This window comes from Protopterus annectens, chromosome 8.part0, assembly GCF_019279795.1.
Source record: "Protopterus annectens isolate FY-2018-M chromosome 8.part0, PAN1.0, whole genome shotgun sequence".
Taxonomy (NCBI): Eukaryota; Metazoa; Chordata; order Ceratodontiformes; family Protopteridae; genus Protopterus; species Protopterus annectens.
The window spans coordinates 1,434,202,678-1,434,225,603 of record NC_056741.1 but is presented as its reverse complement, the minus strand read 5'-3'; the positions used below and the strand labels follow the sequence as shown (position 1 = coordinate 1,434,225,603).

The 22,926-nt window shown below is 42.6% G+C and overlaps 1 protein-coding gene across 1 annotated transcript in view; it reads right to left on the bottom strand.

Moving 5' to 3' along the window:
* SORL1 (sortilin related receptor 1) overlaps positions 1–22,926 on the bottom strand; it is a 5,131,225-nt gene that overhangs the window by 2,090,314 nt on the left and 3,017,985 nt on the right. Inside the window, exons 25-26 of the mRNA XM_044081038.1 lie at positions 16,368–16,487; positions 15,734–15,859 (exon numbers count right to left, since the gene is read on the bottom strand). Of these exons, the coding sequence (XP_043936973.1) occupies positions 15,734–15,859; positions 16,368–16,487 (246 nt within the window). The remainder of the gene's footprint in view (positions 1–15,733; positions 15,860–16,367; positions 16,488–22,926) is intronic.

The following is a 22,926-nucleotide window of genomic DNA, read 5'->3' as shown; positions in this document are numbered from 1 at the left end:
CAGAAACATCCAAATCCTTTGCTGCCCTCCAAAATAAAAATCTCTTCCATTTTTCTGCATACACTTTACGTGTACTAGGTCTTCTGGCTTCCATAATCACATTCAAAACTTGTTGAGGAAGTTGAGACCTGCTGTGGTTCAAAACAGAATATGCCAGGCTGTTAGATGAAGAGAGTGAAGCTTGACATTGAGTAGATGACCGTCCCTCTGAGACAAAAGGTGTGGAATTAAAGGTAAAGGCCATGGAGGCTTCCTTACCAGATTCCTCAGTAATGGGTACCAGTGTTGCGAGGCCAATCTGGAGCTATCAAAATCATCCTTGGCTTGTCTTGTCTGACCTTTAGGAGTACCTTTGGGAGGAGAGGCAGAGGTGGAAAGGCATACACATGAAGATTTTCCCAACTGAACGAAAGAGCATCCACTTTCCAAGCTGTGTGATGAAACCTTTTCATGCAAAACTTTGGCAGCTGGTGGTTTAGTGGAGAAGCGAACAGATCTATGTCTGGAGTTCCCCATGACACTGTCAATTTTGAAATACATGAAGATCCAGTTTCCACTCGTGGGGATCCATGATTTGCCTGCTTAACACATCTGCTAAGGAGTTCTGTGCTCCTGGCAGAAACCGTGCCTGAAGATTTAGCTGCAGGCTGAGCGCAGTCTCCCACAAAATCATTGCTTGCCTGCATAGAGGATAAGAATGTGTTCCCCTTGCTTGTTGATGTACCACATGACAGTTGTGTTGTCTGTTAGAATCAACACCTGCCCTGGAAGAAGTAACTCCTTGAAAGCCATTAATGCAAACTGGACTGCTAACATCTCCTTCATGTTGATATGTAGATGCTGTAGTCTGGCAGGCCACTTGTCTTGTATCCACTTTCCATTCAGATGAGCTCCCCAAGCTATGTCTGAGGCATCTGTCGTTAGAATCTGACTCGCCTCTGGCCGGGTCACAGAGAGCCCTTGTTTAGGTGACATTCCTGAGCCCACCACAAAAATTCCTTTTGAATGCAAGGTATTATTGGAATGACAGTGTCCAAATCCTGGCAGTGCTGTGTCCATACATTTTTAGATACCATTGCAGCTTCCTCATATGCAGTTTGGCATTGGGAAGCACCAGAATACAAGATGCCATGAACCCTAAGGCTTGAAGGACTGTCCTTGCAGTCAGCCCGGACTGAAGAGATAGTTGATGAAAGTAAAGGGAAAGATTCTTTTGTTTGTCCGGGGTTAAAAAGGCCATCTGGGCTGCTGTATTCAGTCTCACACCCAGAAAGCACATGTCTTGAGAGGGTACTAGACTGGACTTTATTTCGTTCACAGAATACCCCAGGCATCTTAGCACTGCTATCACATATTCCAGATGCTGAAGAAGCTCGTCCCTTTCTTGAGCCAGAATCAGACAGTCGTCCAAGTAAGGATAGATTTGTATTCCTTTTAGCCTGAAGAAAGCTATGACTGGAGCCAGAACTTTTGTGAATACTCTGGGCGCAGTAGATAAGCCAAAGGGCAATGCAGAGAACTGATAATGGGAATTCCCAGCTCGGAAACGCAGATACTTCCTGCAACTGAGTCTGATAGGCACATGAAGGTAAGCCTCCTTGAGATCTAAAGTTACCATCCAGTGATCTTTGCCCAGCAGAGGTAAAAGCTGTTGTAACGTTAACATTTTGAACTTGGGAATGTCCAGATAAGTGTTGAGGATAGACAAATCCAAAATTGGTCTCCACGTGTTCCCCTTTTTTGGTACTAGGAACAGGCAAGAATAAAATCCTAGGCCCCTTTCTGGCACAGGAACCGGCTGAATGGCCCCTATCTGGAGTAACAGAGAAATTTGCTTGTGAGCCTCTTTTCTTTTTATAGGAGGAATGTCTGGCATGCCTTTGAAAGGAGGCAAGGTATGGAAATAAAACCTGTAACCGTGGTGAACGATATCCAATACCCATCTGTCTTGGGTAATAACACTCCAATTTTCTTTGAAAAGTGCCATCCTTCCTCCCAAAGGTGCTGCCAGACGAGAAGGCTCTGGCAGCTGAAAAGGCAGGTCATTGGGTCTGCTTACGAAAGGACTGACCCCTGCCCTCACCAGAAGACTGGGCAGGTGAACTCCCTGTTCTAGGCCTAAAAGAACCTTGAGCTCTGCCCCTACCACGTCTAGATCTACCCCTAGACTGAGAATCATAAGAAGGATATGTCCACCCCTTAGTAGGCCAATTTCTACTAAACTTGGGAGGCTGAACCTGCAAAAAATCTTTAACAGTCTGCATAGACTTAGCCTTGTCCTCCATTTTCTTTAACACTGCTTCCACAGGCGAACCAAATAACACATCATATTGTAAAGGAGCATCTAAAATCCTTGTCTTTACATGCTCAGCCAAATTCTGATCCCTCAGCCAGGCGTGCCTGCGAAGAACAGAACCAGTGGCTGCCACCCTCGAAGAGGCCTGTACAGCATCAAAACCACATTGCAAGGAATGCTTACCCACCTGTTCAGAAACATGAACTAAATCCTGCAACTCTTTACACTCAATACCTTCCGCCAGAGCATCTACCTTAGACTTCAATTGTGTAAGGAGATAATTTTGGTATTTCAACATGTGAAACTGGCAATTCAAAGCCCTCATGGATAAAGTGGAAGAAGTATACACCTTCTTTCCCCATCTATCCAAAGCCCTAGCCTCTTTATCAGAAGGAACAGGATTTTTAACAACAGAAGCCTTAACACCTTTAGGGCCCTAAGAAACAGTTTCTGGGTCTGCCCTAGGACTCTTAAAAAGATACTTATGAGCTTCAGGCACCCTATAATACCTGTCCGGTTTAACTGGGGCAGGAGGCAAAGAATCAGGGTTCAGGGAAGCCTTTGCAAAAACATCTTCTACCACATCCAGAACAGGAGGTATAGCCAAAGGCCTATGCTGGGGTAGAAACAAAAATTCCCTAAGCCTTTTCCTGGAATCAGAGAAATCTTGACCTTCCCATTTAAAATGCTCCCTCATGGAATGAAGAGTCTCTGAAAAAGAAAAATCCTCAGGAGGAGAAGCCGAAGGAGTAGAATCATCCACATCAGAATCAGAATAAGGAGGATACTCCTGCAAGTCTTCAGCCGAAGACTCAGAAGCCTCCGAACACTGCTCAAAACTCACAAGCTCAGGTTCCACCCTAGGCCTCTTATCAGGGGGGGGCATAGAACCTCTAATCATAGTAATCAAATCTTCTGCCATTTTAAGCATATGTTTCTTAGGCAGAGACCCTGAAGAACTAGGGGAGACCCCCACTGAACTTAACCCTGGCCTGCCTCTAGAAGAAGCCTTGGAAACAGAAGGGAGGGCCTAACCTCCTTAGGAAGGGAGGGAGAACAGCTACCTGAGAAGCCCCTTCAGCCTGGCCTACCTCCTGAGAGGACACATCTTGTAACAGTAAAGTCTCTCCCTGAGAATCCAAAGGAACTAATGGTAGAACCACCGGCTCCACCGAGCCCTCTAAAGAACCGACGTCCGGGACAGACGGTTCTTCCAACCTAGGCTTTGCTGCTTTGTCCTTGCGCTTTTTAGACGAAGCGGGCGTCGGAGCATCCGACGGCATGTTGTAATTACAACGCTTCCCAAAAACTAACCTGGCACAATCTAATCTTCTCTTAATAGTGCGTTTGTTAAATCTAGCACAAGAGCGACAGCCAACAACGTCGTGCTCAGGCCCTAAGCAAGGTATACACAAGGTATGGTAATCCCTATGAGGTATCTGTTTCCCACAAGAAATACAGTTATTCACTTTTTCTGACATCCGGTTAAATACTGAGGCAAGAAAAAACAAAATATTCCCCAACGGGGTACTTAGCCAACTTTGATTCGGTCTGAAACTCCGACTTCAGAAAATTTCAGAACGCCAACCTGCACTCGCAAAACTGCTTCTGCATCGGACCATGCGGCAAAAAAGACTGAGGATATGACGTCGGTCATGCGCATTTGTACCCTGACGTCCTGATGTCAGACAAATGCGCCTTGACCGACGTCAGCCTTATACTTTGGTATTCGGGCCGACTGGGACAGCGGACTACCCAAGTGTTAGGACTGCAGCAATGTGGGATGAAGAACATCATCCGCTTTCCATACCTGTCCATGGTCCTAGAATCCTTGTTAGGAGGATGGACAGGTACTGAAGGATCTGCCAGTTCCTTCTTAGTGGCCGCCGCCACAACCATAGCATCCACAGAGACGCCCTTGGAAAGAAAGTGTTTGTCCGTAGGGGCCGTGATAAACTTGGATGGTCTCCTGGGGACAGGTTCCACAGAATCTGGAGCCACGCCTTCGAGCCACTACCTGCATAAGTGGGTGAAGGCGAGACACCCAGGAGGTGGAGGGTCGGGATCCAAAAGCCTCCAGGTATACCGACTCGTCCTCGGAGGGATCAATGGATGGCCAATTCCCCCTCTGTTTGAGGAGCTCAAGGATGTCTGAAAAGGAGACATCCTCAGAGGATCGTGGGAACCCTCCGACTCATCTAAGTCGGTATCAGATGTAGTAGACTCGGGAGTCTGTGTGTTTCCTCTTACCGTTCTCTTCCGAGGGGTTCACCTGCGGATCAGGAGAAACCGGAAGAGGAAGAAATTCCCAATGGGGAAACCTGGGGCGATGGATCCCTGGGCCTGAGAGCAAGAGGCTGGCAAGAGGTGTCTACAGGCACCGAAGAGGGAGGAGCTAGAGGGATGGACCGTTGACCTGGCTCAGTAGCCAGGACACTCCTCATCACCTCAAAGGCTCCCCTCCCCGGGAGGCCGAAATATCCCAGATCCGAGGATACAGGAATTCCCGGCTCCACTGAGAGGGAAGGCTCCGAGGCCGATGTCGGTGCTGAGCTTACCAAAGCCGAAGCCCCGAGAGGGAGAGTGGGGTCGGACAAGGGCCCGATGCCACTAGCCCCCTCGGAGCCGACAAGGGAAACCCGATGACTGGATCCCTCCAAGGAAGGCCTCAAGGAGGAGATTGGAGCCGAAGGATGTATCGGCTCCGGCACCGAAACAGTCGCTGTCCCGAGAAGCTCCGGCTCCGAACTCTGGTGTGGAGTCGGAGGAGGAAGTTCAAGGGGTGAAACAATAGCCGAAGTCTGCTTGGACGGGCTATGGAGCATTTGGGCCAGTGCCTGCGACTTCAACAGCCTGCTTACCACCCTCTCTAAGTCGTGGTCAGACAGCCTGGAAGATCTCGAAGATCGGCTCCGATGGCTCCGCTCCGACAAAAGAGGAGACCCCGGAGCCGAGTGGATACTCTGCAACAAAGGGGACCGAGATCTCTTTCGGGACGAAGTCATCGGAGCCGAAGTCCCCTGAATTCCAGATGGAGCCGAAGGTTTCTCAGCTCCGATGCTGGATAAGGTGTCTGCTCCAGCCGGAGCCGACAAGGCCACAGTAGACCGGGTGTCGGAACCGATCGGTGCCGAACCCACTACTTTGGAAGTAGATAGATCGGTTCCAGCGGAGCGATCTCGGCTCACGGGCGGAGCCACCGGAGGAGGCTTGGATACTGTAGCCTGAACCTTCGGTGGCTTAGAAGGTTTACCAGACCCTGTTTTACAGGGAGAACCTTCTGGCTTAAGTAAGCCACGGAGGATTAACTTATTCCTCCGTTCCTGCAGGACTCTCTGGCTAAAAGAGTGACACAAAGCACAGGAGTCCTGCAGGTGCAAAGGCCCCAGGCAGTAAACACAAGAAGTGTGACCGTCTGTCAGAGACATTTTCTGACAGCACGAGTCACACTTCTTGAAGCCTGAGACCTTGCCTTCCTTTGACATTTTTCTAAGGAAGAAGTCACACACAAACCCCAACAAACACACACAATTAATCCCCTAACACACACACACAGGAAGGGATTAACCAATGGGGTCTAGGCCTAACTAAACTTTTATACAATTACCAAGGGAATAGGGTGGGCTGTAAACACACTACAGACTATGAAAGTGGAAACAAGGGGGAAATAAATCCCTAACTAAGCTTTTTCTCTTTTGACAAAAAATTACTTACCTCAGCTGGCAAAGGAGACCTCTTTCGCTAAGCGGCAAACGAGATCTGAGGTAGTTCCGCCTTGCATCATGGGATATAGGGTTGCCTCGAGCTGGTAAAAGGAGTTCTCAAGCTAAAGCAAGTGCCGAGTCGGAGACGAGGATCGGCTCCGAATCCATCCAGCAAGAATGAAGGCGAGATTGACAACTTAACATCATCAAATATAATATGATCGACACCATATTATCGAAGTTCCGTAACTTCGAAAATAAAAAAAAAAATTAAACATCAAATACTTACCCTAACAGGTTTAAGCAGGGGGGGGGGCAAGCCCCCCTGCAACCCCACAAACCCCGCTACTTAAATATATCAACTCCAAGATCATGCTACAGTGTAGGAATGGGAAATCTTCCCTTTCCGCACCATACTTCGTTAAAGTGCAATCTCGGAGTTGGTATATTTAAGTAGCAGGAGGTGTGGGGGGTGCAGGGGGCTTGCCCCTGCCTAAACATCCTTTAAATTTTTTTTTTTTACAGGGTGTATTACAATTTCGATGGTTTAATGTTTCAATCACTAAAGTTCGATCTTTAGTGATTCGAAGCATTAAACCTTTGAGATTATAATACAGACCCCCTTGTTACACATCGTATTTACACTAACATCTGAAAATGCCTTTACTCCCCTCCAGTCACAGATGTTTAAGAGCTCAGAAAAGACCATGGCTTACAGACAATATTAAGCAAAGAAATTAAGCAAAGGAGTGTCACTTGGTATGCGTGGAAATCTGATTCCAATAAAGTTCAGTTACACCAAACATTCTTAGAACAAAAAATAAATAAATAAATAACCAGAATAGTCACTAATAACTTCAAAGTCATCAAAGACAAAGGCAGCAAACTTGTATGGCTACGTCACAATTACTCTGGAACGAAGGATAACAACTGATTAGCCACATTACTGACTTTGTAACTGGATCAGCTAATAATCATTCCCACATTACTGAGCTTCCCAACCAATACAAAAAATTCTCCTCTTCCCACAGTAAGAGACATTACCAACTCATTCCTCACACACCTGCAGCACCTCTTCCTCAAAATCAACCTTCCTCAGTTGAACCCTCTTGCAGAACATGCTGCCCCCTTTCATTTCAGTGTTATAATAGTGAAGCAAACAAAGTTGTTACTTAAAGTAAATTGTCTAACTCAAAAATTTATCAGCAAAATCCAACCTTCCTTAAGCTCTCAGCAGAAAAAAAAACTGTTAAATCTCTCACACATTTTCAGTTTGTTACTCACTACAAGTAAAGTTCCCTTAGCTTTTAAACATGCAACAGTCACTCCCCTTCCCAAAGTCTTCCCTAAAACAGATCTAAAAGTCTTCATACCCATTTATAATGTATGGCATATTAAAAAATCTTTGAAAACCTGCTCTACAGACAACGCTTACCACACATAAGTGCGGACTACCCTAGTCTGTGACCACTAGCATAGTTTTAGAAACTCATCTAGTACTACCACTGCTACTGCCAACATTATACAACAATAAAAACAATGGGCTATTCTCTGCTAGGACCTTTATTGACATGACTTGGGCTTTTCAGACAGTCAGCCATAACAATCGATTATATAAACTGTAAAAAATTAACTTTAAGGAAAACACAATTAAATGGATGTAAAATTATCTAAGAGATAAACCTTTTCAAGTATATTCAAATGACACATTCAGAGAAAATGGAATACTTAAAGGTGTGCCATAGGGACCCCTTTCTTTTGTCAGTTACAAACAAATTCACTTTACACCTCCCTGATCTGAAACTGATAATGTACACTGATGACATCCTCATCTTAAGAATTCAAAGCCCATGAAATATTACAAAGTAAAATGCAGGGAAGTTTCTTCATATTATATACATGGTTACACAGCTACAAAATTCGGTACTTGCATATTAACGTAACCAGGTTGGCGAAAACTGATGCAACTAATCGTGCTACTGTTTCTTTTTCTCATTTTTTATTTTTGCTTTTTTTAAACTACATCCGAGTAATATTTTAAAAATGTCCTGATTTTGGCCCTTTACCCTACATTACTTTTTGGCTTTGTCCCTGATTCTTGAGCAGGGACGCTGACACTGATGGCTGACAAGCAGAATCGTACAAACTCACAGAACAGTGGTTGCAAGGTACACCTGAAGTTATAAAGGTAATAGTGTATGACAGTTACAGAACATAACACAAGTACGACAGAGAAGCTTAATAAAAACATGCACCTTACCCTTCACCTTATCTATCAATCTTCACATGATGAATCATTTGTCAATGAAAGTGAAAACAGTAAGACTGAATTGGTGTCTCCATAGTGAATGAATTCCTGCCAGTTAAAGGTTTCATAAGAAAAAAGGCGAATTCTGGAAATACACTTTAAGGCTGATATATGTGAATAAAATTTTTAAATGCAATACTTAAAAATAGGTTGTGTTACGCACTGCATACAAGGGAAACATCTAAGGTATTTAGAAGCACCCATGTTTGTTTTCTGTAAACTACCAATTCCATCTCCAAAGTATGCCAACTTGTTGCATTAATACGCAAGTACCCAAAATTCTACTGAATGCCAATAAGATTAATGTAATGATCTTTGTTTACCCTCAAAGACTGGCTACATGCCCTCCAATACTACTAAAAATGTAACTGTAACTGTGTTACAAATGTTAAACAACAAAAGTATTTATGACTTGCACTAGAACCCTCACTCTCTTTTTCAATTCACACAGATAACATATATTGTTGTAAATTAAACTCTGCCATCCAATCTCCCACTTGCTGTTTCTTTCAGCTCAACACGCTACAGCCAAAAATGTAGTGATTCCAAAACTAGTAACTACTCTGCTTACAGTCTTCCCTCAACAGACACAAATTACAAACCCTAGAAAATAAAATATTTGGATTTGCTTTACTACCTGATAGAAATATGCACAACTACAATCTCTTAGAACAGGTCAAATGGTTAGCTATTACAAGAAGAGTAGACTTTCTCCATGTCATCTTACACTCAGGTTAATGCAATTCACTAAAATGACTTCTCACAAATAGGGGAGTAGGTGGCTCCCTAAACAGTTATATGGGAAAGGGTTTTCTCCACAGTAGGTCTTGTACTTTAGAACAACTTCCCAAGCGATTGTTAAATCAAAACCTTACAAACCTTAAAAATGCATTAATGGAATACTTAAAAAACAAAGGAAAGTGTAATCTCTTTAGTGATGCTGTCTAGTTTACAAAAAATGTTACACTTGTAACTAGCCTCATGTAATTTGGTTCGACACTTAACCTTACACTGTTAAGACTATGTACACTTTTTATGTTTTTTGAGCTCTTACTGCATTTGTTGCATGTGATCACATATTTGTATAAGTGCTCATATTGTGTTATATTACTGAAATGATTTATATCACATTTTTATCACTGCAAATTCTCCCACTGCTTTGTTTACTTGTCTTGAATTTTTTTCCAACTTTCCCAGGTTGGAACTGAAAAGGGTCAGTACACCAGCTCACTTACCTATTTAACAAGTTGCTAACAAATAACAAATAAATAAATAGGTAAATATCTAGTTGCCTTCAGAATATTTCTCCTCTAGGATTAAATACATTTCTGGATGGAAAAAAGGCTAAAGAAGGAAATTAAAAAAGTGAATGAACTGTACAGTCAGAAAGTTAAAGGGGAATTGTCAGTCTCCTAGCAGTGACAAAGCTGATAACGGGACATTGTTATTGAAATCTGTTCCACTGTTACAAATGAAAATAACTGACTGACAGTAAACAGCCCCGGAACAGACTAGAAAAATTAGAAACATTTTTGACTTAAACCAGAGACTGGATTTGGGATACTGAGATGATCAGGAAGTATAAATGGAAGAACTGCAAAGCATCAATCCCATTACATATAACTTAAAAATGCAAACTGTTTGTTGTTCTGCCAGAAATAGTTGAAATAGACTGGACAAGACTTCTGGTATGGCACTGTGCTAATAACAAGCAAACCTGCAATGCTCCACCAAACTATTTAGAATGTAAAGAAAATATAGTAATGAGATAAACAGGCAAAAAGAGTGCACAGTGGAATGACCAGGATAAAACTGCCACCAATGAGCAGGAAAGGATCAAGGAAATCAAAGAAAAAGAAAGTAAACCCCAGGAAAGAAGCAGAAACTGGGAAACAGCAATGCACAGTGCTGGAAGTGATATGGACAGAGTTAAGAAAGTAAAGAATACTTTGTTGGATAATTTTGAAGTGCATTAACAAAAACTGGCAGAAGTAGTAGATGGGCTTTATGAACATGTTGTAGTGATCCAAGAGTTACTGAATGACAATGAAAAGCTTAAAAGCACGGCCAATTCAGAGGCTTGTCTGGAAGTCAAAACCATTGACCTGAAAGACAGATCCAGATGCAAAAACATTAGGCTGGCATATGAGAAAGACAGGAAGGAGTGGACTGGATTAAGTTCATGGGTGAGCAATTGGAGAAATGGACTGGTATTCCATTAACAGAAATGGAAATGGAGAGGACACACAATGGCATGGAGAATAGGAGGTGAAGATGCCTGAACAGCCCATTCCATCATACTGCAACTTCAGATCTTAGAGTGAAAACAGAGTCTTGAGAGAGAGATATGGAAGCCTAGGGATAAAATAAAAGTAGGAGAACTGCAGATATTCATAGACCAGGACTCTTCTTACATGACAAGGATTTGTGAGAAAAGGGTGCGAGATGGAAACTACACTGCCCAGTGACTCTCTGCATTTTCATACAGGGTAAGTCCAGGATATTCACAGACCCAAAGGAGGCCCAGGAATTCCTCAGGAGGAAGCAAGTAGACACAGTAACTGGAGAGGCAATCATAGAAAGAAAACAGCCTACTTCATCCTGTTTAAGTGACAGTAGAAAATGAAGAAAAAGGTAAACTGAATAAAGGAAGGCAGACATACTAGTGGAAGAGAAACAGAGATGGAAGGGGAAGCAGATGCAGCTCAAACAAATGACCTAGATACTGCTCATCAACTAGTGAGAGGATAAAATATCCATCCTGCTTGCCTTCCTTCCCCCCCTTGACTCATTCATTGATACTGGAGGAAGTGAGAGGTGGTAACTGTTTAAGAATATTAATGGGATTCGGATAAGACACGAAGTGGGGGAAATGGACTTCACATGGTTGAGATAACCAGAAGTACACACGATTAAATGAAGAGGGGATGTGATAAGAAGTTGAAACTACAAGTCATTGTATCACCTCCTAACTTGAACTAAACTGTGTGGCAGAAACCATACCTCAGAGAATGGCTGCCAGAATGCCACAGAATATGAGGGTGGTAACTGAAAAATCAGTGAATAACTTGGTTAACAGGCCCTTTGATGAGGGGAATGAATACAAAAAAATAAAATTATGTGTTAATTTGAATATTAAGTCAAACAACAGTTAAGTCGTTTTATTTTATTTATTTATTTTACATTTGTTTACCAGGAAAGTCTGACTGGACACAGTTTTTTTTTTCAGCAGAGGCCCGGGCAGAAAAGCTCATTAGAAAGTAACATACAAATTCACAATACTGTACATTCCCCCTTAGTACATTTTGACAATATACATTTACAATATATCCCGCAGTAATGCATTTGATATCACAGAGAAATGTATACACAGCAGTGTAGTCAGATTCATTACAGACACAAAAAGCAGGGATTAAAAAAAATAACTCCACTGAATATGAATACTATCTACATTCCATAAACATATACAATAAGAAAAAAATACTTGCATTAGATTTACTTTGCATTGTATTTCAAATCCTAGAGACATTTTTCAGTGGGTGAAAACACAGAGTGGAATGTTCAGAGCTTCATAGTTATACAGTAGTGATGTACTAGTTTTCATGGGAGGAGAGCTATTAGAATGTTTTTCTTAGCCTGGTTTAGTGCACGAGCATATCCATGTTTTGGTTAGATGTGTTTTGAGGGTCTCTCTGAATTTTGAAGTGATGGTGACAGTTTTAAGGTTTCTTTTTTTTGGGGGGGGGATTCCAAAGTTTTGCTATGCAATACGAGTACAGAGATTCTCCAGCAGAGTTCTTAGCTTTAAATACCTTTAGTAAGGATTTGTTATTGGAACGTGAGAATCGACTGGAAGAGTGAGACTGGAGGAGGTTAAGAACGGCAGCAAGCAGTCTTTCCTGGTTGACAAAGTAGTTGGTGGGCCTTGGTCAGTTGGTTGTAGGCTAGGCTAGTAGATTTGGAAGTTCTAGCCAAGACAGTTGTCTTAGAGCTAGGCAGTGATGTGATCTATAAGAGGATTCTGTGGCAAACTTAGTAATTTTATTACAGCAGTGTAACAATAACATAAAACAAGAAAGAGAAACAACCTCAAAAATGAAGCCTTATCCCTTTAAGCAGCAAAGTAGTAGCCACTTCAGATAACGCACTCAAGCAGAACAGAAAGAAGAAACATGATAGCACCTCTACAGCAATGAGAAAAATGTGTAACTTTTATGTTTTGTGCACTGGGTATGTACCAAGACATTTACACACCATGGACGAGGGTAGGAGAAATTAGGACAGAGAGATGTGAAGAGGCAGAGGAACACAACAGGTAATGTCATACAGCAAACATAACAAAACAAGGATCATGGGCCAAGAAGACTGACTTAAGACAGAAAAGAATATCTGGAAAGGATTCTATATTAAAATAAAGGGAAATGGAAAAGAAGGTTAGGGTAGAATTAAAACTAGGTAAAAAGAGGAGATGGAAGGTGAGCAAATAAGCTCCCATTTCCTCAGGCAATATATTGATATAATAGGAATAAAGTACAAAGCAGTGGGGGTATGGGGTGGAAGGACTGGCTAACACGGGAAATGTAACACATCACAGATTTACTGGAAGAAAAGCAGAGGTGAGGAAAGAAACTGACAAAACGGAATAAAAATGGAACAAAAGGTAGGGGAAAGTAATTGTAAAAAGTACAAAAATTGAAATGGCAAGTTTTGTAGCAGAACCTATAAGCAACAGACTACAATGTCATAGGGATTACAGAATGAATGATCAAGGCACGAGTGATACCACATAGAGTGGAGAAACATTTGAAGAGGGAAGTCTTACTTGTCAATATGTATATAGCTTTGGACAGAAATGAGGAGAGAAATATTAAAAGTACAGCTGAATGAAACAGCTTTCCAGAATGGGATACAACAAAAGACAAAAGAAAAGATTTTAGGTACCACTATATCTTGCACATGTAGAATGTGATTAAAGGAATGAGAAGAAGCAAAGATGTCACGGATCCTAGTATCCTGAGAAACTGACTTGCTGAAGTCTTGGACTGAGTGGAAAAATTCAGGAATAGATCCTCTTTTTCTTATGGAAGAAAAGCTATTTGAACTGGGGTATCTAAGAGACACTCCAGAAAAAAAATCATTTAGGGAGTTAAATAAGACTTTTTGAATGTTTCACTGAAAATCCATATATGGGATAAGAAAATAAAAAAAAATTTGTCTGTCTTCTTAGGGGCTGCAGACTGGCTTTCAAACATACTACAGGCTGTAGTGAAAACATCCTCCAAAACTAGAAGTGCAGTAGTGGGTTGAGGAAATTCCAGTTATAATAAATCATAACATTTTTTTTCAAAATCACTGGGATGTCATTATGCTCTGACTAAAACAATTGGTTCATCCTAGACATGGTTTCGGAAAAAGAAAAGCTGTGCAAGAGATCATCAAAAGAAACACTCCACAGAATCAGAATCAGTCACCTGAGGAAAAAAAATAGAAGTTATTCCTTCAAGATAATTTCCCTGTTCATTATACTGGGAATATTCCAAAAATGAACAATTCCTTTTGCTTTTACCAGTAAAATCAGAACGGGAGTGGTCAACAGCCTAAGCTAAGCCCAATAAATCACCATTGTCTAAGGTAACTGAGACAGAGGAAAACAGACATTTAACTTTCTACTTTTTTAACAGGAATTTCCATACAAGCAGTTTCATCCAGGGAACAGGTACCCTAGTCCAGCTAGGCAGACAGGCATTCCCAAATCTTTCCTCCAAAACCAACAGCAGTGGCTCTCCTCTACCTGCTAAGTTGCAGACGACGTGTCTAACCCCAGGTCCATGATAACTGAAGGGACTATATGAGAAGAAACCTAGGAAGAAGATGAATGATGTGAGGAACCAGAAATGGCCACAGCAGAGTCATTCATCTGCAATGGAGGCAAATGCACAGCCTGCTGAAGGGACAGAGGCTGTCTAGAAAATTTCTTCTGTTTGTGGCTGGGGAAAGTAAAGACCAAGGAACCAGTAAGTTGTTCCATTGTAAAGTACATATAGAAGCCTAAAATTAATGCATCACAGACAGCAAGAGTTGCAAAAATAGGTATGTCTTAAAAAAACTAGTGTTTTCAACATAACAGCCATGAAAGGCACAACATATACTTACCCCAAGTCCCAAAACAAATGTTAAAAATAGTTTTCACCATATAAAACAAAAAAAAACTACACTTTTTTTTAACAAGTTTTAAGTAACAAGCACATCCACAGACTTTTAACTGACTGAAAAGTCTTGTGACAGTCCAATAAACAAAATTGCTAGCAAGAAATAAAGTATTTCACAGAAAATAATGTTTCTGTTAATAAAATGTGGAAATATTTTACCCAGAAGGGAACTTATCTGTCTAGCAATGCAGAAACACTAGCCAACCGTCAATCCCTGAACGCCCACAAAAACAGCTGTTTGCTGGGTGGAAATTTTTTACGGGCTTGGTGCCATACAATGACTTTCTAAAGCACTTAAGCTTTGGAAGCTAGCAGACTGTTACAACCTGTGCAGGATATAACATAGCTAAGGATACTGCAGCACTGACCAAATTATCAAAATCTAAGCAGGAAATACATGAAAAAAGGGAAAGGGAATAATCTCGCACAAAACCTGAAAATCGATTCCAGAAAGAAGTTGCTAACTCAAAAGAGCTGAAGACAACATAAAAAAAGAAAAAAAAAACACCTTATGAAATGCCACAACTTGTGCATTTGATGAGCAGCAAACAAGATCTGAGTGATAATGTTGTGAGCAAGGGAATGAGATGAAGCTTGGGAAAGTTTATATCAATGCTGACACAACTGCCAGCTGGCACTGCAGATGAAACTGCATGCTGAACCAGACCATGCCACATCTGCACCTCCTTCAAAGTCATGGAGAAGACTTGAGTTTCTTGAAGAAAAATGCTGAATTGAAAATAATTCAATAAAGAAAACTCACTGCATAAAATATGAAAATTAGTATAAGCCACTAAAGAAATGAATTAGTACAAAGTGAAATTCTGGGAAAAATTGTATTCATACGGAAAGAAGAAATTAATACATCACACAACATACCTGGATACAGATGGCAGTCTGACACCATGTACATCAACACATTTCTAACTACAGAAAAGGGATGGTCCTTCACTTCTTGCTGGAAGACCGACATTACTGGAAAAATCCAGCCAAGACACAGAATGTAGAAGGTGGATAAACCAAACACTGTAATTTCACTTTTAGTGGCCTTTCCTGAAGATGATCAGTACTTACCACAATTATACTATATCAGATACGCCATCTCTCTCTCTTTCAGTAATTAAGTCAGACTGACAAACAAAGGTGATATGGAGTGAATTAAGTATCTGCAGCTAATTCATCTTGCAGTTATTTCTGATCTCAAAAAGTTTCTTACCACACTCTTTTTGGTCCTCATCAGATCCATCTTGGCAGTCTTCATCACCATCACACACCCAACGCTGTGGAATACAATGTCCATTGTGGCACTGAAAGCTAGAAGGCTCACATGTTTGATACCGCACTACAATGAGGGGAAATAATTGATCTGTTAACATTTTTCACAAAACATCTGTCACAGTGCTAAAGATATGAACTGTACCACAGCATATGATAATAGCAATCCCTATCAAGGTGACATATAAAACAATGCCAATCAGACAAGCAAGTAAAAGCCTTCTCCAGGACACAGGGCAGTTATAAATATGGTCTTGTATAAAATTCTACACTTGGCTTAGTGAAAAGACACATCTGCAGTACCACGTTTTTAAATTGTGAAACAGGACAGCTGAGGTGACACACACCAGTGTTTCCCCCGACTTTTTAAGTCCTTGTGAAGTTCTCTTGCCCATGTCAGCTTAAGAATCTAAATGTTACTATCATAAATATAAGCTATGACTAAAACTATGGTTGAATTTTTTCAGTGATACTTAACTTCACAAAAAAATCTTGAATTGTCATCAGATACTAATGATCAGCTGAAAGGTAATACAATAGAAAATGATCAGTTAGGAAAAAGTGTGTCTACTCACATGTGCAGTTTTCCTCATCAGACCAGTCTTTGCAGTCATTATAGCCATCACAGACCCAAGAGTAACGGACACACATCCCTGAGGTACACCTAAACTCCCCTTCTTTGCACGTGTGATTTTCTGAAAGAGTTGCAAGTTTGAGTATGCAGTTAAAGATGGTGGATGTTATACTGTAAAAGCTACTTGACAACATTACAGACTAGATGAAATTCTAAAATCAGTAATAAACTACAATGTTTTAATGGTGTATAAGGTTCTAGACCTTCACTGTACTGAACAAAAGAGGGTGGTGTATTTGTTGCTTGCAGACATTCTACACAGTGGAAAAACAAATTGCAGAATGCATGGCGAAGTATACTCCACTGAAACCAGATAGAAAGTATCCATTATAAAGTTCAAATGATTTTCTGGCACATGCTACTGTACATTATCAATTAAGAAACTATAATACAGGAATTCTAGCATTCACCTACTCTTCATACAAAACATATCCCTATGCAAAAATGGCTTTTTGTGTGAATGATGTACATCAAGGCCTACAGCCTTCTGCCCTGTCCTACTTTCTATCAAGGTATTATGATATCATGATATATCACAGCTTTCACGTCAACCTATGTCAAACACCGACCACACATAAAAGCAGAATATCAATTACATGACCTCAGAGCTACTTTTTGAGAACTGGAGTTGTTGCTGAGAAAAAGTACAGTTGTGTAAAATCTTACCACAACAGTGGATGTCCTTCTCTTCACTGATGCAGTATTCTTTACATAAAGGATTCTCTACCAAAGGCAGCCCAATGTCCCACTGTTATACCAAAACCTTAGGAAAATATAGACATCGTACATCACACGAACTCTCCCCACTCAAGGTGTAGGGCATACAGGTGATGTACGGGCATACATACATCAGAACTGAAAAGCCCCAGGAGGAATAAATATACCGAGGAACTAGGAGGAGCATGCACATCCAGAAGGAGAAAGAGGAAAAGAATTCCAAGCCAGGAAGACTAAGGCAAAGCAGAAGAGGGAGGAGGGAGGGAGTGAATACTTCAACAGTGAATAGAAGGACATCTACTGTTATGGTAAGATTTTACACAACTGTACTATGTCCTTCCATATCACTGCTGCAGTACTTTTTACATAAGGGAGAGCAGAAAAGCTCAAGAGGAAACTTGGGAGGAGGAAGGCATAGAGGAACACTCTAGAAACCCATGCAGGATAGCTCCGTCAAAGCTTGCTTTAGGAACAATGTCCAACTTGTTATGCTTGGTGAAGGTATGGCCAGAAGTCCAAGTAGCAGCATCAAGGACAGAACTGATGTCCAACCCTTTGAAAAAAGCACCACAGGAAGCAATAGCTGTAGTAGAATGAGACTTAAGAGAGGTAAAAAGACATTTACTGTGAAAAGAATAACAAAAAGAAATGGCCTTAGAGACCCAGGAGGACATGGTTTGCTTAGAAACAGCCAAATCTAGAGAGCTGGGATTAAAGGAAACAAAGTTTCTCAAATTTGTGAAAAGCTTAATTCCTATCTAAATAATATCAGAGCTGTCTATGCAAATCCAAAGTGTGAAGAACCTACTCACGAGCAGACTGCAGAGATGGAAAAAAGAAGAGCAAATTAACAGATTAAGAGACAATTCATTAACCACCTTAGGCATAAAAGAAGGATTAGTACAAACAGATACCCTGCCCCTGTGAATAAGAAAGGAAGAACAGTCATAACAGCCTGGAGTTCAGAGACTCTCTTAGCTGAAGTAAGGGCCAAGAGAAGAATGGTCTTCAGGGCACAATGCTGCAAGGAAGCTGAAGCTGCAAGCTCAAAAGGAGCCTCAGTCAGTTTCTCAAGTATAAAATTAAGGTCCCAGGAGGGTGAAATAGGCCTCTTGGGATGTCTGATATGAAGGACGCCTTTAAGAAATTGTTTGACCTCACATCTATAGGCAAGAGCAGGAGTCTATGGCAGACAAGCAGAAATAGCTGAAAGGTGAACTTTAACCGAAGAATATGCTAACTTAGCATGCAGCAATTCACAAAAATAAGAGAGAACCAGAGGGAGCCCCACAAAAAATGGATCCTGGTTATTAGAAAGGCACCAGACAGAAAAGCTCTTCCATTTGGACAAATATGATTTCCTAGTAGTGAGTTTCCTAGCCTTCAGCAGAACCCTAAGCTCATCCTCAGAAAAAAGGTGCCTCAACAGAATCAAAACCATATTACCCACAGTATCAGTTGAAGAGTGGACAAGTGAGGATGGATTATAGATCCCTTGTCTTGTGTGAGAAGGTCCATCCTATGAGGTAACTTGGCTGATTGCCCCTGGCTAGATGAAGAAGAAGGGGGACCAATGCTGTCTTGGTCAAAAGGGAGTCACCAGCAAGATTTTGGGGGAATCTTGCTTGAACTTAAGGAGGACCCTGAATCAAGAGGAAGGGGAAGGAAAGCATAGAGAAACATCCCCTTCCCAGCCAGAGAACTTAGGATGCTGGCACAAAAATGAGGAAGCTGTTTATTCAAAGGGAAGGCAAAAAGATTTACCTGTAGAGTATCCCAGTGGTGGGCAACATCCAAAAATAAGAAGTTATGTACCTACCATAACGTTCCATGTTAGTTGTCTTCTCTCGCCTTCTTTCTTGCTGGATGGGTTCGGAGCCGATCCTCGGCTCCGACTCGGCACTTGCTAAGCTCGAGAGCTAATTTTACCAGCTCGAGGCAACCCTATATCCCATGATGCAAGGCATGACTACCCCAGATCTCGTTTGGTAGCTATGAAAAAACCCTGCCAGTAACCTTCTTCCCAGAAAGGAAGGAGGAGGACTAAATGTGGAAAGAAAAAACAGCAAATAACCACTAAAGACTAGTGATACTTCCTACTGGAGGTCCATAGAAAGAATGAGCCGTACCCAGAGAAGAGTACAATTTCAAGGTCTGTCCAGGCTAGGGGGAAGGAGGGAGGGACGCAAGAAAGAAGGCGAGTGAAGACAACTAACATGGAACGTTATGGTAAGTACATAACTTCTTAATGTTAAGTTGTCAAACTCACCTTCATTCTTGCTGGATGGGACCGCGTACCTAGCACCTCTACCCTGGGTGGCTCAATGGAACAGACTCTTGAGAACTGTGGAACCAAACCTAACCCTGTCCCTGGAGGCCAAGTCCAATTTGTAATGAGAGACAAAGGTGTGAGGAGTGGACGAAATGGCTGCCGCACAAATGGTGTCAATAGGTAGCCTATCCTGAAATGCTGTGGAAGTGGCTAGATGCCTGGTAGAATGTGCGTTTGGTTTCGAGGGCAGTTGTTTGCCCCTAAGGAGATAAACATGAGAAATGATAGAAGACAGCCATCTCGATAAGGTCACCTTGGAGACCGGAAGACCTTTTCTGTTTTCTGCATAAGAAAGAAACAGTTGATCAGATTTTCTGAATTGTTTAGTTCTGTCTAAATAATATCTGAGTTGGCGATGGACATCCAAACAATGAAGTTTTTGTTCTGCTCTGTCAGAATAATTAGGGAAAAAAACTGGCAATTCAATAGATTGGTTAATATTTGTCTGGGAAGCAACCTTGGGCAAAAAAGATGGATTAGTTCTTAAAGATACTCTATCTTTGTGGAAAACCAAGTGTGGGGGACGGACACAGAGAGCGTGAAGTTCAGACACCCTCCTGGCTGAAGTAACAGCAACCAGAAAAATCGTCTTCCAGGAAAGAAACTTTAATGAGCATGTAGCAGCCGGTTCAAAGGGGGGCAGAATCAAGGATGCCAGCATTAAATTCAGGTCCCATTCAGGAGGAGGATCTTTGACTGGAGGTTTCAGCAGAAAGATCCCTCTAAGAAAGGCTTTGCAAAGCTTGTGAGACATGATGTTTTGATCCGCTAAGCCAACATGAAAATTTGAGATCGCTGCCATCTGAACCTTAACTGTCGAGGAAGAAGAACCTGACTGAAAAATCTCAGCTAGGAAGTCCAAGACTGACTGTACTGGAGCTGTAAAGGGATGTATGTCCCTAGACTTTGCCCAGAAGGAAAAACGCCGCCATTTACTAGCATAAATCCTTCTGGTAGAGGACTTTAGAGAAGCTACTATGATATCTCGCACGGGATTAGAAATCATAGGAAGCCTGGCTAAGGAAGGAAGTGGAGCAACCAAGCATTGAGGTTGAGAGAATGAATGGCCTGGTGCAGATGACCCGAATGGTGGGTCAGAAGATCTGGAATTGGATCCAGATGCCAAGGCTGAACCAAGAGATGACGATGAAGGGACGGAAACCAAATTTGTCGAGGCCAGTAAGGGGCAATGAGAATCAATTTGGCTCTCAAGACGGTAGCTTTCTGAATCACTTGAGGTATCAGCGGAAATGGAGGAAAGGCATAAATAAGTCCCCGGGGCCAATCCTGGGTTAGAGCGTCTCTGGGGGGATGGCCTGGAAGTGGAAAGAGGGGGGAGAAGAAGTCTGGGCATTTGCTGTTTTGGGGTGTAGCAAAAAGGTCGCAGCAAGGGATGCCCCACTTCTGAAAAATCCCGTCCACTACTGATTGTTTGAGAGACCACTCGTGTGGCATGAGAATAGCTCTGCTCAGTCTGTCCGCTAATAGGTTGGATTTCCCGGGGATATGCGTTGCTATCAGAAACCGATGACAGGAGATTGCCCATTGCCAAAGTCTGAGAGCTTCTCGACACAGTGGATAGGACTTGGTCCCGCCCTGTTTGTTGATATACCAGACTACGGACATGTTGTCCGTCTGAACTGCAATAGTCCCTAAAGGAAGAAAGTCGCTGAGGGCTTGCAACGTTAAAAGCACCACTCTCATCTCTAGGACATTTATGTGCAGATGGTATTCTATGGGTTGCCAAGTCCCTTGGACCATCCTGCCCTGATAATGCCCCCCCCCACCCGATCAGAGAGGCATCCGAAGTGACTGTGGCAACTGGAACTGGGGGAACAAACAGTCGGCCCTGATGGAGTTGTGGAGAAGACATCCACCAGGTTAGGTGACTCTTGCAAGATTGCGTCACGAAGATCTCGTGGTGCATGGGAAGCTTCTGGAATGACCACTGGGTAAACAACATCCACTGCAGAAGACACATGTGGAAGCGAGCTAAAGGAAGGAGTACGATGGCCGCAGCCATAAAACCTAGCACCTTCAGGACAAATCTGGCCCTGATCTTTCTGCTGAGTAGTATGATCCGAACATACTTTTGGATGTCCAGAATTCTTTGGTTTGTGAGTCTTGCTGACATCCCGACAGTGTCTAATTCTGTGCCTATAAAGGTAACAGATTGGCAAGGAGACAATGAAGATTTTTCGGAGTTTATAGAGATACCTAACTGGTTGCAGATGTGAAGAGTGTAGTCCCTGGCCTTGAGAAGTTGATACCTGGTGGTGGCAGAGAGGAGCCAGTCGTCTAGATACGGAAACACCTGGAATCCTTGATGTCTCAAGTGAGCCATGACCACTGCCATGCATTTGGTAAACACTCTGGGGGCTGTAGTGAGGCCAAAGGGCAGGGCTCTGAATTGAAAATGACTGGTCCCCAGCCGAAAGCGGAGAAACCTTCTGGAGCGCCTGTGAATTTTTATGTGATAGTACGCATCCTGAAGGTCTATTGAGCACATCCAGTTGTCCTTGCCCAAAAAGGGTAGAATGGACTGAAGCGTGACCATCCGGAACCTTGCCTTCTTGACAAACTTGTTTAGTTTGCTGAGGTCTAAAATTGGTCTCCAATCTCCCGTCTTTTTGGGGACCAAAAAGAATCTTGAGTAGATCCCAGATCCTACTTGGTCTGCTGGCACTAGTTGGATGGCTCTTTTTGCTAGGAGCTTTGATACCTCCAGCTTTGCCAATTCCCTTAGACCGGGTGAAACGTCTGGAAGGGATTGATGAGGAACGGGATATCTCTCGAAAAGGATATTGTAACCCTCGGATATGACCGACTGTACCCATTTGTCTTGAGAAAGGGAATGCCAGGCTGTTGGGTACAGCGACAATCTTCCCCTGACTGCCTCCAAGGGTGGACAGTCGGGCAACACCTCAGGGATGCTGGAAGGGTTTATCAGAGAGAGGCTCCCTGCTACCCTGATTCTGCAGACCCCCTCTGCCCCTAGGGCGGCATCTATTGTAATTACCCCCTCTGCCTCTGGGGGTAAACTGACCACGTGTATCCGGCGTGACTCCCTGAGATTTACAAAACCACATTTTCCCCCCCTTCTGACCTTTGGGATAGGGTCTTGAAGGGGTGGAGAAATGGACTCCTACGGCAGAAAGAGTCTTGCCGTCTTGCTCACACCTGGTCAATGTGTCCTTCACCTGAGGCCCGAACAAAGCCGAACCATCGAAGGGAGTATTAGTGAAGGACGCCTTAAAGGGATCCGCGAAATTACAAAGCCGCATCCAGGACTGACGCCTAAGTGCCACTCCTGTGCCTGCGTCTCTACTCGCCCCATCGGCTGCATAAGAAATGAGCCGCATGGAGGAGTTAGTTATAGAATTTAGGATTCCTAGCTGTGAGGCAATCTTGTCTTGAGCCCCAGCAGCTGACGGATCCTGAACTACCTCAC